This window comes from Leucoraja erinacea, unplaced genomic scaffold (genome assembly GCF_028641065.1).
Source record: "Leucoraja erinacea ecotype New England unplaced genomic scaffold, Leri_hhj_1 Leri_1121S, whole genome shotgun sequence".
Taxonomy (NCBI): Eukaryota; Metazoa; Chordata; class Chondrichthyes; order Rajiformes; family Rajidae; genus Leucoraja; species Leucoraja erinaceus.
In genome coordinates this window covers 14,267-27,933 of record NW_026575365.1, presented here as the reverse complement: position 1 = coordinate 27,933, position 13,667 = coordinate 14,267, and the positions used below count along the sequence as shown (strand labels likewise).

The 13,667-nt window shown below is 47.1% G+C and overlaps 1 protein-coding gene across 1 annotated transcript; it reads left to right on the top strand.

The window, feature by feature from the left end:
* The first annotated feature begins 3,628 nt into the window (after positions 1 to 3,628).
* Positions 3,629 to 11,449, top strand: LOC129715328 (uncharacterized). Its single transcript, XM_055665200.1, has 5 exons — positions 3,629 to 3,893; positions 5,546 to 5,945; positions 7,227 to 7,408; positions 8,161 to 8,364; positions 11,183 to 11,449. Exons 1-5 carry the CDS (start codon positions 3,693 to 3,695, stop codon positions 11,447 to 11,449), a joined length of 1,254 nt encoding a protein of 417 aa, XP_055521175.1. The 5' UTR covers positions 3,629 to 3,692.
* Positions 11,450 to 13,667: the final 2,218 nt, after the last annotated feature.

Genomic DNA, 13,667 nt, shown 5'->3' with positions numbered 1-13,667 from the left:
GTGTTTCCTCGTCTCCGTTCTAAATGGCTTACCCCTTATTCTTAAACTGTGGCCCTTGGTTCTGGACTCTGCCAACATCGTCAACATGTTTCCTGCCTCTAGCGTGTCTAAGCCCTTAACAATCCTATATGTTTCAATAAGATCCCCTCTCCTTCTAAACTCCAGAGTGTACAAGCCCAGCTGCTCCATACTCTCAGCATATGACAGTCCCGCCATCCCGGGAATTAACCTTGTAAACCAACGCTGCACTCCCTCAATAGCAAGAATGTCCTTCCTCAAATTAGGGGACCAAAACTGCACACAATACTCCAGGTGTGGTCTTACTATGGCTCTGTACAACTGCAGAAGGACATCTTTGCTCCTATATTCGATTTCTCGTCATAAAGGCCAACATGCCATTCGCTTTCTTCACTGCCTGCTGTACCTGCATGCTTACTTTCATAGACTGATGTACAAGGACCCCCAGATCCCGTTGTACCTCCCCTTTTCCCACTTGACGCCATTTAGATAGTAATTTGCCTTCCTGTTTTTGCTACCAAAGTGGATCTCACATTTATCTGCATTACACTTCAACTGCCATGCATCTGCCCACTCCCCCAACCTGTCCAAGTCGCCCTGCATTCTCATAGCATTCTCCTCACAGTTCACACTTTCACCCAGCTTTGTGTCATCTGCAAATTTGCTAATGTTATTTTGAATCCCTTCATCCAAATCATTGATGTATATTGTAAATAGCTGCAGTCCCAGAACCGAGCCTTGCGGTACCCCACTAGTCACTGCCTGCCATTCTGAAAGGGACCCGTTAATCCCTACTCTTTATTTCCTGTCTACCAACCACTTCTCTATCCATGTCAGCACTCTACCCCCAATACCATGTGCCCTAATTTTGCCCACTAATCTCCTATGTGGGACCTTATCAAATGCTTTCTGAAAGTCCAGGTACACTATGGAGAGAAGGCAGGTACAGGATACCGAGTTGGATGATCAGCCATGATCATATTGAATGGCGGTGCAGGCTCGAAATGCTGAATGGCCTACTCCTGCACCTTTTTTCTATTTTTCTACTACATCCGCTGGCTCTCCCTTGCCCATTTTCCTAGTTACATCTTCAAAAAATTCCAGAAGATTAGTCAAGCATGATTTCCCCTTCATAAATCTATGCTGACTCGGACCGATCCTGTTACTGCTATCCAAATGTGCGGCTATCTCATCTTCTATAATTGACTCCAACATCTTCCCCACCGATGTCAGGCTAACTGGTCTATAATTCCCCGTTTTCACTCTCTCGCCTTTCTTAAAAAGTGGGATAACATTAGCTACCCTCGAATCCACAGGAACTGATCCTGAGTCTATAGAACATTGGAAAATTATCACCAATGCATCCACTATTCCTTAAGTACCCTGGGATGCAGACCATCAGGCCCTGAGGATTTATCAGCCTTCAGTCCTATCAGTCTACCCAACACCATTTCATGCCTAATGTGGATTTCCTTCAGTTCCTCTGTCACCCCAGATCCTCTGGCCACTACTATATCAGGAAGATTGTGCCCCCCTTAGTGAAGACAGATCCAAAGTACCTGTTCAACGCATCTGCCATTTCCTTGTTCCCCATAATAAATTCACCTTTTTTCAGTCTTCAAGGGTCCAACTTTGGTCTTAACTAAATTTTTCCTTGTCACATACCTAAAGAAGCTTTTACTGTCCTGCTTTATATTCTTGGCTAGCTTCCCTTCGTACCTCATCTTTTCTCCCCGTATTGTCTTTTTGGTTATCTTCTGTTGTTCTTTAAACATTACCCAATCCTCTTGCTTCCTGCTCATCGTTGTTACGTTGTACTTCTTTGCTTCCTGAACATCCTGAATCCGCGGTCTCCAGAATGAAAGTGCCGATTCACACAGAGAGTTGTGAGTCTGTGGAATTCTCTGTCTCCGAAGGTGCCGAAGACCAGTTCCCTGCATACATTCAAGAGAGAACTAGACAGGGCTCGTAAAGATAGCGGAGTCAGGGTACATGGGGAGAAGGCAGGAACGGGGTACTGATTCTGGATGATCACACATGGCTCAAAGGACCGAATGGCCTACTCCAGCACACTTTCAACATTATTGTTGACCCTTAATTTATACTGTATTTTTAGTTATTGAATCAGGTTTAAAAAAAACATTGTAGTTAGTGTTTGTGACACACAGACCCTTGAATGCTTTTGTTTTTCAAATGACAGTTCTTTATTTTAACATTGTAAGAAGTCATATTCTAGATGGATGCAATGTATTCCCAGATTCCCTTCTTGCACAACATCTACTTCTATCAAACATCTACTTCTTCTGAAGAAGGGTTTCGGCCTGAAACGTTGCCTATTTCCTTCGCTCCATAGATGCTGCTGCACCCGCTGAGTTTCTCCAGGTTTTCTGTGTAACCTTCGATTCTCCAGCATCTGCAGTTCACTCTTAAACACATCTACTTCTATCATGTGGGGGTGGGGGGGTAGGGGAGAGCATCACCGGGATGAACATGGGGAGGGGGATAATACAAACCTGTACGTCCTTTGGAGTGTGGAAGGAAGCAGGGGGGGGGGGGGGGGGACGCAGGTCACGGGGAGAGAAGGCAAACTGCATACAGACAGCACCCGTAGTCGGTATTCGGGGGGGGGTCTGAGTGAGGCATCACTCACTCAGCACTGAACATAAGCCACTAATTATTAACCTACAAACCTGGGAGGGGCCGACTTTGGAGTGTGGAGAGGCAGACGCGGGAGCAGATATTGGGGCAAAACCCACGCTGGGGCAGGGTCAGACGTCGTGACGCTGAGAGAAGGGGCAAACTCCATACAGACAGCACCCGTAGTCGGGATCGAAACCCGCGTCATGACTCTGGACGCTGTGAGGCAGACCAACTCCTACCCGCTGTCATGACCGCTGCCAGGGGCAGATCTGGTGTAGAGGGGCAGACGTCGTGACGCTGGAGGGGAGGGGCAGATGTCCGTGACGCAGTAGAGGGGCAGACGTCATGACGCTGGAGGGGAGGGGCTGGTGTCCAGACGGGGGCGAGGGTCCGACGTCATGGCGCTGGAGGAGAGGGGCAGACGTCGTGACGCTGGAGGGGAGGGGCAGACGTCGCCGACGCTGGGGAGGGGCCGACGTCATGACGCTGGAGGAGAGGGGCAGACGTCGTGACGCCGGAGAGGGGCAGACGTCGTGACGCTGTAGAGGGGCAGACGTCGTGACGCCGGAGAGGGGCAGACGTCGTGACGCTGGAGAGGGGCAGACGTCGTGACGCTAGGGAGAGGGGCAGACGTCGTGACGCTGTAGAGGGGCAGACGTCGTGACGCAGTAGAGGGGCAGACGTCATGACGCAGTAGAGGGGCAGGCGTCATGGCTGGAGGAGAGGGACGTCATGACGCAGTAGAGGGGCAGACGTCGTGACGCAGTAGAGGGGCAGACGTCATGACGCAGTAGAGGGGCAGACGTCGTGACGCAGTAGAGGGGCAGACGTCGTGACGCTGTAGAGGGGCAGACGTCGTGACGCTGTAGAGGGGGCAGACGTCGTGACGCAGTAGAGGGGCAGACGTCGTGACGCAGTAGAGGGGCAGACGTCGGGACCTTAAAGCGGAAAGACATTTACACCGGAGCTTTGGACAGATTTGTTTTGCGGCCCCACGTGATCCGGCGGAGACAGACGAGGGTGAGCATCGCAAAATGGTCCCAAGAAGATGGAAGGTGTTGCCCGGGAGCGAGGCCCAACCCCCACCCAACAGGCAGGTTAAAACTGAGGAGGGCCTGGAGATTAAGGTCAAGGTGGAGGAGGAGGAGGAGGAGGAGGAGGATGAGGGCCTGGAGGAGACCATGGAGATGTATCGTGTCCACAGCACCAACACCAACATCCCACCCCGGACTAAGGTACTCAAGGCCACAGGTATTGTTGCTGCTGGTGCTGGTGCTGAGCCAGCCAGGCCCAGGCCCAGGCCATGCACAGGACACTGCTGCCTCAATTGTGATGAAGAAGGTCAGGAGACGCGCTAAAGGGCCTGTCCCACTGTGGCGACCTAATTTGCGAGTTTGGAAGAGTTTGCGCTCGCCGCAAACTCGCAGCACGGTCGACACGTGGTCCTAGGAGGTCACTGTAGCTATCCTTCATGCTCGAGAGAAGTTCCCGCGTATGGGGGGGGTTGCACGTAAGGTCATCGGGATAAAGGGCATGACGTACGGAGCAGCTCAATCCATGTGGAGGACATGGCAGCTTCCGGCACGTACTGTTACTACACGAAACGTGGACTTTCTCACCCGTTAAAAAATGGCGAAATGGTCAATTTTTGCTGTAAATAATTGTAGAAATCGGGGTAACCGTGAGAGACATTTATCCTACTTTAGAATTCCAAAAGTGAGGAGAAATGATGGTAGAGAGAAGCGGCAGCTGAGGGGACAACAACGGCTAAAGTGGTTGCCGAACATTGGCTGTGCAGATGTCAAGATTGAAAATATTGGCAATTATCGCATTTGCTCACTGCATTTCAAGCCAAGTCAAGTCTACTCATCACATACACATACGAGATGTGCAGTGAAATGAAAAGTGGCAACGCTCGCGCACTTTGTGCAAAAAACAAACAAACTATAAACAGAATGGAACAGAATCACATATTCTTTTACATATTAAATATTGTGGGCGGAAGGAAAAAGGGAGAAAAACACAGTAGAATGGTACAGTAACAGTAAGGCATTATTTGTGTGTTTTCTTGATTCCTTTGGTATCTAAAAAGATTCAGAAGTGATAAATCTGGCTGTAAAATGTTAAAATAGCCCACGGTTCTCAAGTGGGTTTTTACATACAAAAAGAAAACACTTCTGAAGCTAAATTTATAATTTAAAAAATCGCTAAACCATACGTGGGTTTTGAATTACATTTTACTCAGATGCAAGCCAAGGAATGGCATAATTGTTAGCTGTTAGTTGGACATAATCAACCTCAGCAAATTGACAATACCTTTGAAAGTTGGAATTCAGAAGTAGGATAAATGTCTCTCGCGCTTATCACGATTCCCATAATTATTTACAGCGCAAAAATCGACCATTTCGGCGGTTTTTAACGGACCCGCTGCCCGGGGAAAAATTGTAAATTCTTACCTGCAGTTCATCGCGTGTACTCCAGTTGGCGTTGCGTGGCAACAGTACGGGTCAGGGTTCGTGACCTCGACTGCATGCAACCTCCCGATAGTCGCGGTCGAGGAGAATTGTTTAGCGTGCTGAAAAATTGGTCGGCGTGGAAAAAATCAATTGGTTTTTTACTTGTAGGTTTAGTGGAAGCAGGTCGGCATGCTATCGTAGGTAATCGAAGGCAAGGGAAAGTAGTCGTAGATATTGTTTGTATATCACGTTTGCTCGTTGCAATGGCTCCTTTGGTGAGTAAACAGCAGCACGAGATGCGCTGTCATTCCAGGGCGCGGTCATTGCGAGAGTTTTCTGTTAGAGCATCAGACTTGTTTTAGACATAGCTCCAATGAAAAGGCAGAAGTGCAGGGTTAAGGCACAACCCTCAACACAAACCTGCCATGCAGGTGTTGCTGAACCAGGAGGAGGAGTGGCAGGAGTGGCCGGAGGAGATGCCACAGGAGGAGGAAGACCTGGAGGAGGAAGCCCTGGAGGATGAGACCAGGGAGGGAGGTCACGTCCCCACCACCGCCCCATCCTTGAATGGCCCATTTAAAGCCAACAACGCAGCCCCTTCTTCCGTGTCTGTGTCAGACACAGCATCAGAAACGGACGCCCCATTGGTGGTGAGGAAGGACTGGAGGAAGGTTTTGCCTTTTACCTTCAGCAGGCAGCAGGAAGGAGAACTGGTGGAATGGTATCGGCAAAACACCATCCTGTACGATAAGGAACATGAAGATTACAGGATGAGGGAGAAGAAGAACAAATTATTCCAGGAAAAGGCGAAGGAATATCCTGACTGCACCTGTAAGTACCTGCTTATTTGTTAACTTCAGTAGCTCTACCATTCTCTTGTCACCATTTGCAGGACATTTTCACAGGTTCCTTTAGATTTAAAGTTCATCATTTTTTCCTGCAATACCTCTTCCATTCTCTTGCAGGTAGGCAGGCAATTAGCACAGGATATATTTGTTTCAAAGATCCGACATATTTTATCTTCATAGTTTATCTGAAGAAGGGCCTCGACCCGAAACGTTGCCTATTTCCTTCTCTCCATAGACGCTGCCTCACCCGCTGAGTTTCTCCAGCATTTAATGTCTACCTTCGATTTTCCAGCATCTGCAGTTTCTTCTTAAACATAAATAGTTTATCTTCGGTATCTCTACCATTCTTTTGCAGACTTGCAGGCAACATTCACAAGTCTAATTTCAGGTAGTCCTTACTGTCTCCTCCCTTTCTCAGCTCTCCCACTAGTCCTCTGGCTCCTCATCTTCCTTACTTCTACCCTCTCCCCCCCCACCCCCACACTCACATCCAAAGACCCTACAGCGAAGCAAGATAGACCACTCGACAAAAAAGACGTAGTACGGTCATGGGCAGATTCACGGGCAATTTTCGGCCCCATTTCCGTAACCGGCTTCCGTCTCCGCACCAAAGATCCCGTCACAGCGGAGCAACGATACTAGCGCGGAGACGGAAGCCGGTTACGGAAACATCCTCGTAAATATAAAAGTTCTTTGGTAAAATTCTTCTCCCCATTTTCAGGATTTTAATTTATTAACACAAACTGTTCCCCCGCAATGTTGATTACACTGCGGGTCGGGTCGGGTCCGGTTACTGAAATGGATGAAAAAAAGGCCCACGTTCCGCTCCGTTGCGTACTACACGTCAGCCCATTGCATTTAGAAGGAGTGGCCTATGTTGCTCCACTACAGGATCTTTGGCCTGAAGAACGGTTTCGGCCCGAAACGTTGCCTATTTCCTTCGCTCCATAGATGCTGCCTCACCCGCTGATTTTCTCCAGCATTTTTGACTACCTTCACAGCTTATGTTAGTTTGAAGTTGAAATCTTGTCTCCAATACCTCCTACGTTAAATATGCGGGAAGGCAGGCAATTAGCACATGTTACATTTGTTTTAAACTCCCTACTTTGTTTATCTTCTGTACTTCTTCCATTCTCTTGCTGGCGGGCCGGCGATTAACACCGCCAGGGGCTTCCATGGCGTTTAAGTGCGTGGTTGTTGATTGTCTGCAGCACCTCGTCCATTCTCTTCACAATTCACGCTGGCTTTGTGTTATTTTGTACAGATGATCAGCTCTGCCAGTGGATCAAGAACCAGCGGACAATATATGGGAAGCTGACGATCATGGGGACAAAAACTGGGACTGCTGGGAAAAAGTTCACCAAGAGACAGCAGTGGATTCACGACAAGTGGTCGTTCATGAAACCGCACATCGTGCGAGTAGAGAGGAGGAGGAGCTGCAAGAAGGTGATTTGTATTAAATAGTTTGTCTTGATGTGGTCTCGACACATTGTAAAACAAATTTTATTTCTTCCAAATTCAAAACAGGAGTAAGCTCCACCCCCGCTGTGATGTTATCCATCACCCACTGACTCGCTTTGCTCTATGATCTTTGCTCTTGAGCTGGTCCCCTCACTGTTCAGACAGAGAGCACTGCCAGAGGTGAGCGGGCCGGCAGGCGGCGCTGAGGTCCAGCAGCCAACCACCCGAGCTACTTCCCTCCCCGGCCACAATGCATGCGGTGGCTCCGCGCCCGGAGCACCGCGGCAGCGGTGAGTGAGTGAGTCGCTGGCATGATCCCCAACCCCCTCCTTCTCAACGCTCCTGCCCTCCCCGCAACTTTCCCCACCCGCTGTGAAAGGAACTCTCCCCCTCAATTGGTCCCTTTGAACTAGTATTGTCATTCAATGAGATGACAACTGATTCAACTTGTCCCAGTGTGCTCCCGTTTTTCCCCACCATCTCCCCACCTACCGTCACCCTTCACCCCTCACCCATTCAGTCATTCAGAATGAAGGAGATTTGGAACCTTGGGCAAATTGAATTGTTACTTTCTTTATTTTTATTTTTTATTTTTACGGAGAGGAGAACACTCTGCGCGTGCGTGGTTTAAGATTTTTTTTTTGAAAGCCGACTGACTGCCTACCCTGAGTATTTACTCACGGCACGTGCCTGCATACGACTCATTTATATAATTATATATTTCTATGATTCTACAGAACTTGGCTGGGAATCTGGGGGTGACCGACACTGTTCCCAATTGGGCCCCGCGCCTCCTAATGCCAGCCCTGTCCTCCACATCCCCCTCCACCAGTCAGCAGCACTTCCAGAGGAGGATGGCACATGAAAACCACAGCGGAGCCTCCTCACCAGACGTCACTAATGGAGACAGAGAGGGAGAACGGAATGAGCTGATCAGGATTGTAAGTCCCTTGTGTAAAAATGCTGCACATTTTATGCCACGGGTAAATGGAACTCGTAGGTATGTGGGGACGTGTATGATAATTAAAGGAAGCACTATAATTGTTGGCCACTTGCCTTTAATAAGGAATTATGGCTTTAATTGGCCGATTAGGAAAAGGGGAGATGCAACGAGACCTGGGTGTCATGGTACACCAGTCATTAAAAGTAGGCATGCAGGTGCAGCAGGCAGTGAAGAAAGCGAATGGTATGTTTGCATTCATAGCAAAAGGATTTGAGTATAGGAGCAGGGAGGTTCTACTGCAATTGCACAGGGTCTTGGTGAGACCACACCTGGAGTATTGCATACAGTTTTGGTCTGAGGAAAGACATTCGTGCCATAGAGGGAGCACAGAGAAGGTTCACCAGACTGATTCCTGGGATGGCAGGACTTTCATATGATGAATGACTGGATAGACTCGGCTTGTACTCGCTAGCATTTAGAAGATTGAGGGGGGGATCTTATAGAAACGTACAAAATTCTTGAGGGGTTGGACAGGCTAGATGCAGGAAGATTGTTCACGATGTTGGGGAAGTCCAGAACAAGGGGTCACAGTTTAAGGATAAGGGGGAAATCTTTTAGGACCGAGATGAGAAAAACATCTTTCACACCGAGAGTGGTGAATCTGTGGAATTCTCTGCCACAGAAGGTCGTTGAGGCCACAGTTCATTGGCTATATTTAAGAGGGAGTTAGATGTGGCCTTTCTGGCTAAGAGCATCAGAGGGTATGGAGAGAAGGCAGGTACAGGATACTGAGTTGGATGATCAGCCATGATCATATTGAATGGCGGTGCAGGCTCGAAGGGCCGAATGGCCTACTCCTGCACCTATTTTCTATGTTTCTACTGATTGTATTGGGAAGGGTGACTATAGAGTGATGGGTTGTATATATGAGTAAGATACTGTATAGTATATGAGGGCTTTTTCTCTTCTTTTTTCTTTATTTCTCTCTTTTTTGTATGGCTTTGTAAATATTTGATTAGTGTATAAATGTAAATAATTTGGTGTACATACAGTTGCTGGTGTACATATAGCTACTAAATGTGTATAAGATAATTATAAGCAGTTGAATAAGGGGTGGGAATTAATCAGCTTTGGCTTCATCCTGCTCCTTTTCGGACACACATGATTTCATTTATTTATAGATATTGTTTATGACACTATATAAATATTCTTGTTTTGGTTTTTGTATGCTCGGCACGGACCGAGATGGCCTGTTTCCGTGCTGTAATTGTTATATGGTTATATGGTTTCACACTCGCTTTTTATTCTTTCATTCTGTTCGAAAAATTCAAACATTTTAAGCTTTTCTGTAGTAACAAAGCCAATTGTAATGCATTAGAAAAAAAAATCATCATGACAAGGTTTTTTTTCGTACGTAAGTTGAATAGTTTGAATATTGGAGGAACAGCACCTCATATTCCGCTTGGGGAGTCTGCATCCTGGGGGCATGAACATTGAATTCTCCCAATTTTGTTAGTCCTTGCTGTCTCCTCCCCTTCCTCAGGCCTCAGGCTCCACCTCCTCCTTTTTCCTTTCTTCTACCCACCCCCCCCATCAGTCTGAAGAAGGGTTTCGGCCCGAAACGTTGCCTATTTCCTTCAGGGTTTCGGCCCGAAACGTTGCCTATTTCCTTCAGGGTTTCGGCCCGAAACGTCGCCTATTTCCTTCGCTCCATAGATGCTGCTGTGTACCCGCTGAGTTTCTCCAGCATTTTTGTCTACCTTTGAATAGTTCACAGCTCTCTTGGAAGTTTTTTTTTAATATAAGTTGAAGAGGTTAATCAGATAACAAAGGGGTCCAGAGGGATGCCATTTGGGATGACTGGCTTTTGGCAAAGAGTGGAAAACAACTCCATATTCAGAGGTGGCTGAACGTATATTAACTCGAGTTTTCTGGTATTTCTTTGTGTGTGCGCTGCTGGAGATTTGGAGGTAAAACTGTTGCCTCTGGGTCTCTAGGCCCACACACGTCAGATGTCAAATTAAAGCTTTGTATGGTCTTAAGAATTTGTACTTTGTCTATCTTTTTAAGTGAACTTTTACGTTACTGGAGTCTCACGAGCTTCGTTGGCTCGTCTCCAGTTGGTCCAAAATGCTGCCGCTCGCCTTTTAACCGGAACTCGAAACTACGAAAGAGGGAGCACATTACGCCAATTTTGGCCTCCCTTCACTGGCTCCCAGTGCACTTTCGAGTTCATTTTAAAATTCTTTTATTTGTTTTTAAATCATTGAATGGCCTCGCCCCGCCTTACCTCTCTGAGCTGCTCCACCTATATGCTCCTGCCCGGTGCCTCAGGTCAGCGGATCAGCTGCTCCTTGAGGTACCAAGGTCTAAGCGGAAGCTCAGAGGGGATAGAGTCCTTTTCTGCTCGGGCTAACAAGAAGGCTGCTGTCCCGGCACTCTGTAACACCTAAGCGGTTGAATTGGGGGCTGCAGATCAGACAGGCCCCCTTCACTGTCCATTCTTTAAATCCTCGCCTAAAAACTCACTTTTTATTCCCCTTGCTTTCGACACACTGGCTGAGACTATTTTGTTCCTGTTTTAGGTGCTTTTAATGTCTTTTAATTTTTACTGTTTTTATAGTCCTGTCGTCTTAATGGTTTTAGTAGTTTGTTATAACTTTTTGTTGACTTCCCATGTACAGCACTTTGTGGTAACTGATGTTGTCTAAAAGCGCTTTATAAATAAAGTTATTATTATTATATTATTCTCATTCATCAACGCATCCATCCATCCATCCATCATTGTACCTTTGACATGGTCATTTGTGTTTCAGCTCATTGAACAGGCAAAAGACGCAACCAGAGCATTTCATGAAGACCCCAAGACCAAATCACCGCAGGAGGACTATGTGAAGAGCTTGACCAGTTTCATTGGCTCCCTGATCACTTGTACACCGGATAATCGCATGCTGACATTCACCAGAGGCCTTCTAAACTATGTGTTGGACTTCTGCGAACAGGTCAATATGTCATTGCATTTGTCTTGTCGGTTCTGCATGCCACTTTGTCCTTGTGAATTAAATTTCTTGTGGATAAAATAATCACGAGCTGCTCCACTATGATTCCATGTGTGTTGTAGTCTGAATCCAGCTGATGCTGCCACAAGTGGGACGTCAACACCAGATGCTGCAGACCACAGGCAGATGTTCCTATGGAGCAGCTCCCATCTCTCATATTATGGCTGAGGTATAAATGTATAATACCGATGCCTTGATGGTTGCAATTCTTTGAGACAGAACTCCTCAGTGATGAAATGTTATTTGAGTTCCACTTATATATGATTCTGTGTTTTTCAAAAGCAGCACTCAGTTATTATATTATTATATTATCTCATTCATCACGACACCATCCATCCAAACCGCTTGTAACCTTTGACAGCATTCATGCGAATTGAACAGGCAAAAGGACGCACCACAGACACACCTGCAGGAGGCTGAGCTTGACCAGGTATACAATTAAAAAATCCAAATTGGGAGACAATAGACAATAGGTGCCGGAGTAGGCCATGCATTCGTCTTCCATTCGCAGAACCCTTCGAGCCAGCACCGATTCCATTCAATTGATCGTGGCTGATCAGTCCCCAACCAGTACCCCGCCCTCTCAATTCGTATAACATGTATCCTACCCCCCCGTGCTATCCCCTGACTCCAGTGACTATCTTTAGGAGTTCCCTTATCTATGCTCTCTCTTGAAAGTATCCGAGAACCTGCTAATGGGGGCCCTCCACCGCCCCCTCTGCACATTAGGAGAATTCCACAAACTCCGCAACTCTCTGTGAGAAATTCATTGGATCGTGGTGTTCCCAATCATCTTCCCGTTCCTGCCTTCAAATGGCTTTCCCCTCCACTATTCTTAAAACTGTGTGTGTGGCCCCTGGTTCTGGACTCCCCCAACATCGGGAACATGTTTCCTGCCTCTAGCGTGTCCAAGGCCTTAACAATCTTATATGTTTCAATGAGATAGCCTCTCATCCTTCTAAACCTCCACAGAGTGTACAAGCCCAGCCGCTCCATTCACTCAGCATACGACAGTCCCGCCATCCCGGGAATTAACCTGGTGAACCTACGCTGCACTCCCTCAATAGCAAGAATGCCCTTTGATTATTTGTTAATCACAGCTTGTTAAGATGATTAAATTCATCCTCCTATTCATCATGTTTATGTTTCAAAAATAGTCCGTGATCTGAACGCAAAGACATAAAACATAAAACAGTTTTAATTCAGAATCTATGTTAATCGCAGCTTTTGAGAGGAAAATGATGAGAGGGATATACAGAGTTGACGTGGATCAGCTTTTCCCACTGAGAGTAGGGAAGATTCAAACAAGGGGACATGACTTGTGAATTAAGGGACAAAAGTTTAGGGGTAACATGAGGGGGAACTTCTTTACTCAGAGAGTGGTGGCTGTGTGTGGAATGAGCTTCCAGTGGAAGTGGTGGAGGCAGGTTCGATTTTATAATTTAAAACTAAATTGGATAGGTATATGGACGGGAAAGGAATGGAGGGTTATGGTCTGAGCGCAGGTAGAAACATAGAAACATAGAAATTAGGTGCAGGAGTAGGCCATTCGGCCCTTCGAGCCTGCACCGCCATTCAATATGATCATGGCTGATCATCCAACTCAGTATCCCGTACCTGCCTGCTCTCCATACCCTCTGATCCCCTTGGCCACAAGGGCCACATCTAACTCCCGCTTAAATATAGCCAATGAACTGTGGCCTCAACTACCCTCTGTGGCAGAGAGTTCCAGAGATTCACCACTCTCTGTGTGAAAAAAGTTCTCCTCATCTCGGTTTTAGAGGAATTCCCCCTTATCCTTAAGCTGTGACCCCTTGTCCTGGACTTCCCCAACATCGGGAACAATCTTCCTGCATCTAGCCTGTCCAACCCCTTAGATGGGACTAGGGGAGAGTAAGTGTTCGGCACGGACCAGAAGGGCCGAGATGGCCTGTTTCCGTGCTGTTATTGTTATATGGTTTAGAGGCTTTATTGTTTTTGCATTGCAATTGACCTTGGGGGGTTTTTATTTTCCAGAGACGGTTATCTATGACATCACCACAGACATACGCTAACCTGCAGCCGGCGGCAGGTTCACTGACATCTAATAATGTAGACTACACTCCACAGGAACGGCACAGACTGGCACCACCACCACGAGGGGATTACAGCAGGGACCAGGGGCATCGTTGATTCTCTCTTCGACGTTGACGCTTCTGTTCATGTGGAGTGTTTGCCGTTGAAAAGATTTATTTTGAGGTTT

What these genes read in the sequence shown, in the direction of transcription:
- LOC129715328 (XM_055665200.1), top strand. Translation starts at nt 3,693, where the DNA reads ATGGTCCCAAGAAGATGGAAGGTGTTGCCCGGGAGCGAGGCCCAACCC. An exon ending in ACATCCCACCCCGGACTAAG is followed by an intron (nt 3,894 to 5,545) that starts GTACTCAAGGCC and finishes CCTGCCATGCAG; the next exon opens with GTGTTGCTGAACCAGGAGGA. An exon ending in GGAATGAGCTGATCAGGATT is followed by an intron (nt 8,365 to 11,182) that starts GTAAGTCCCTTG and finishes TTTGTGTTTCAG; the next exon opens with CTCATTGAACAGGCAAAAGA.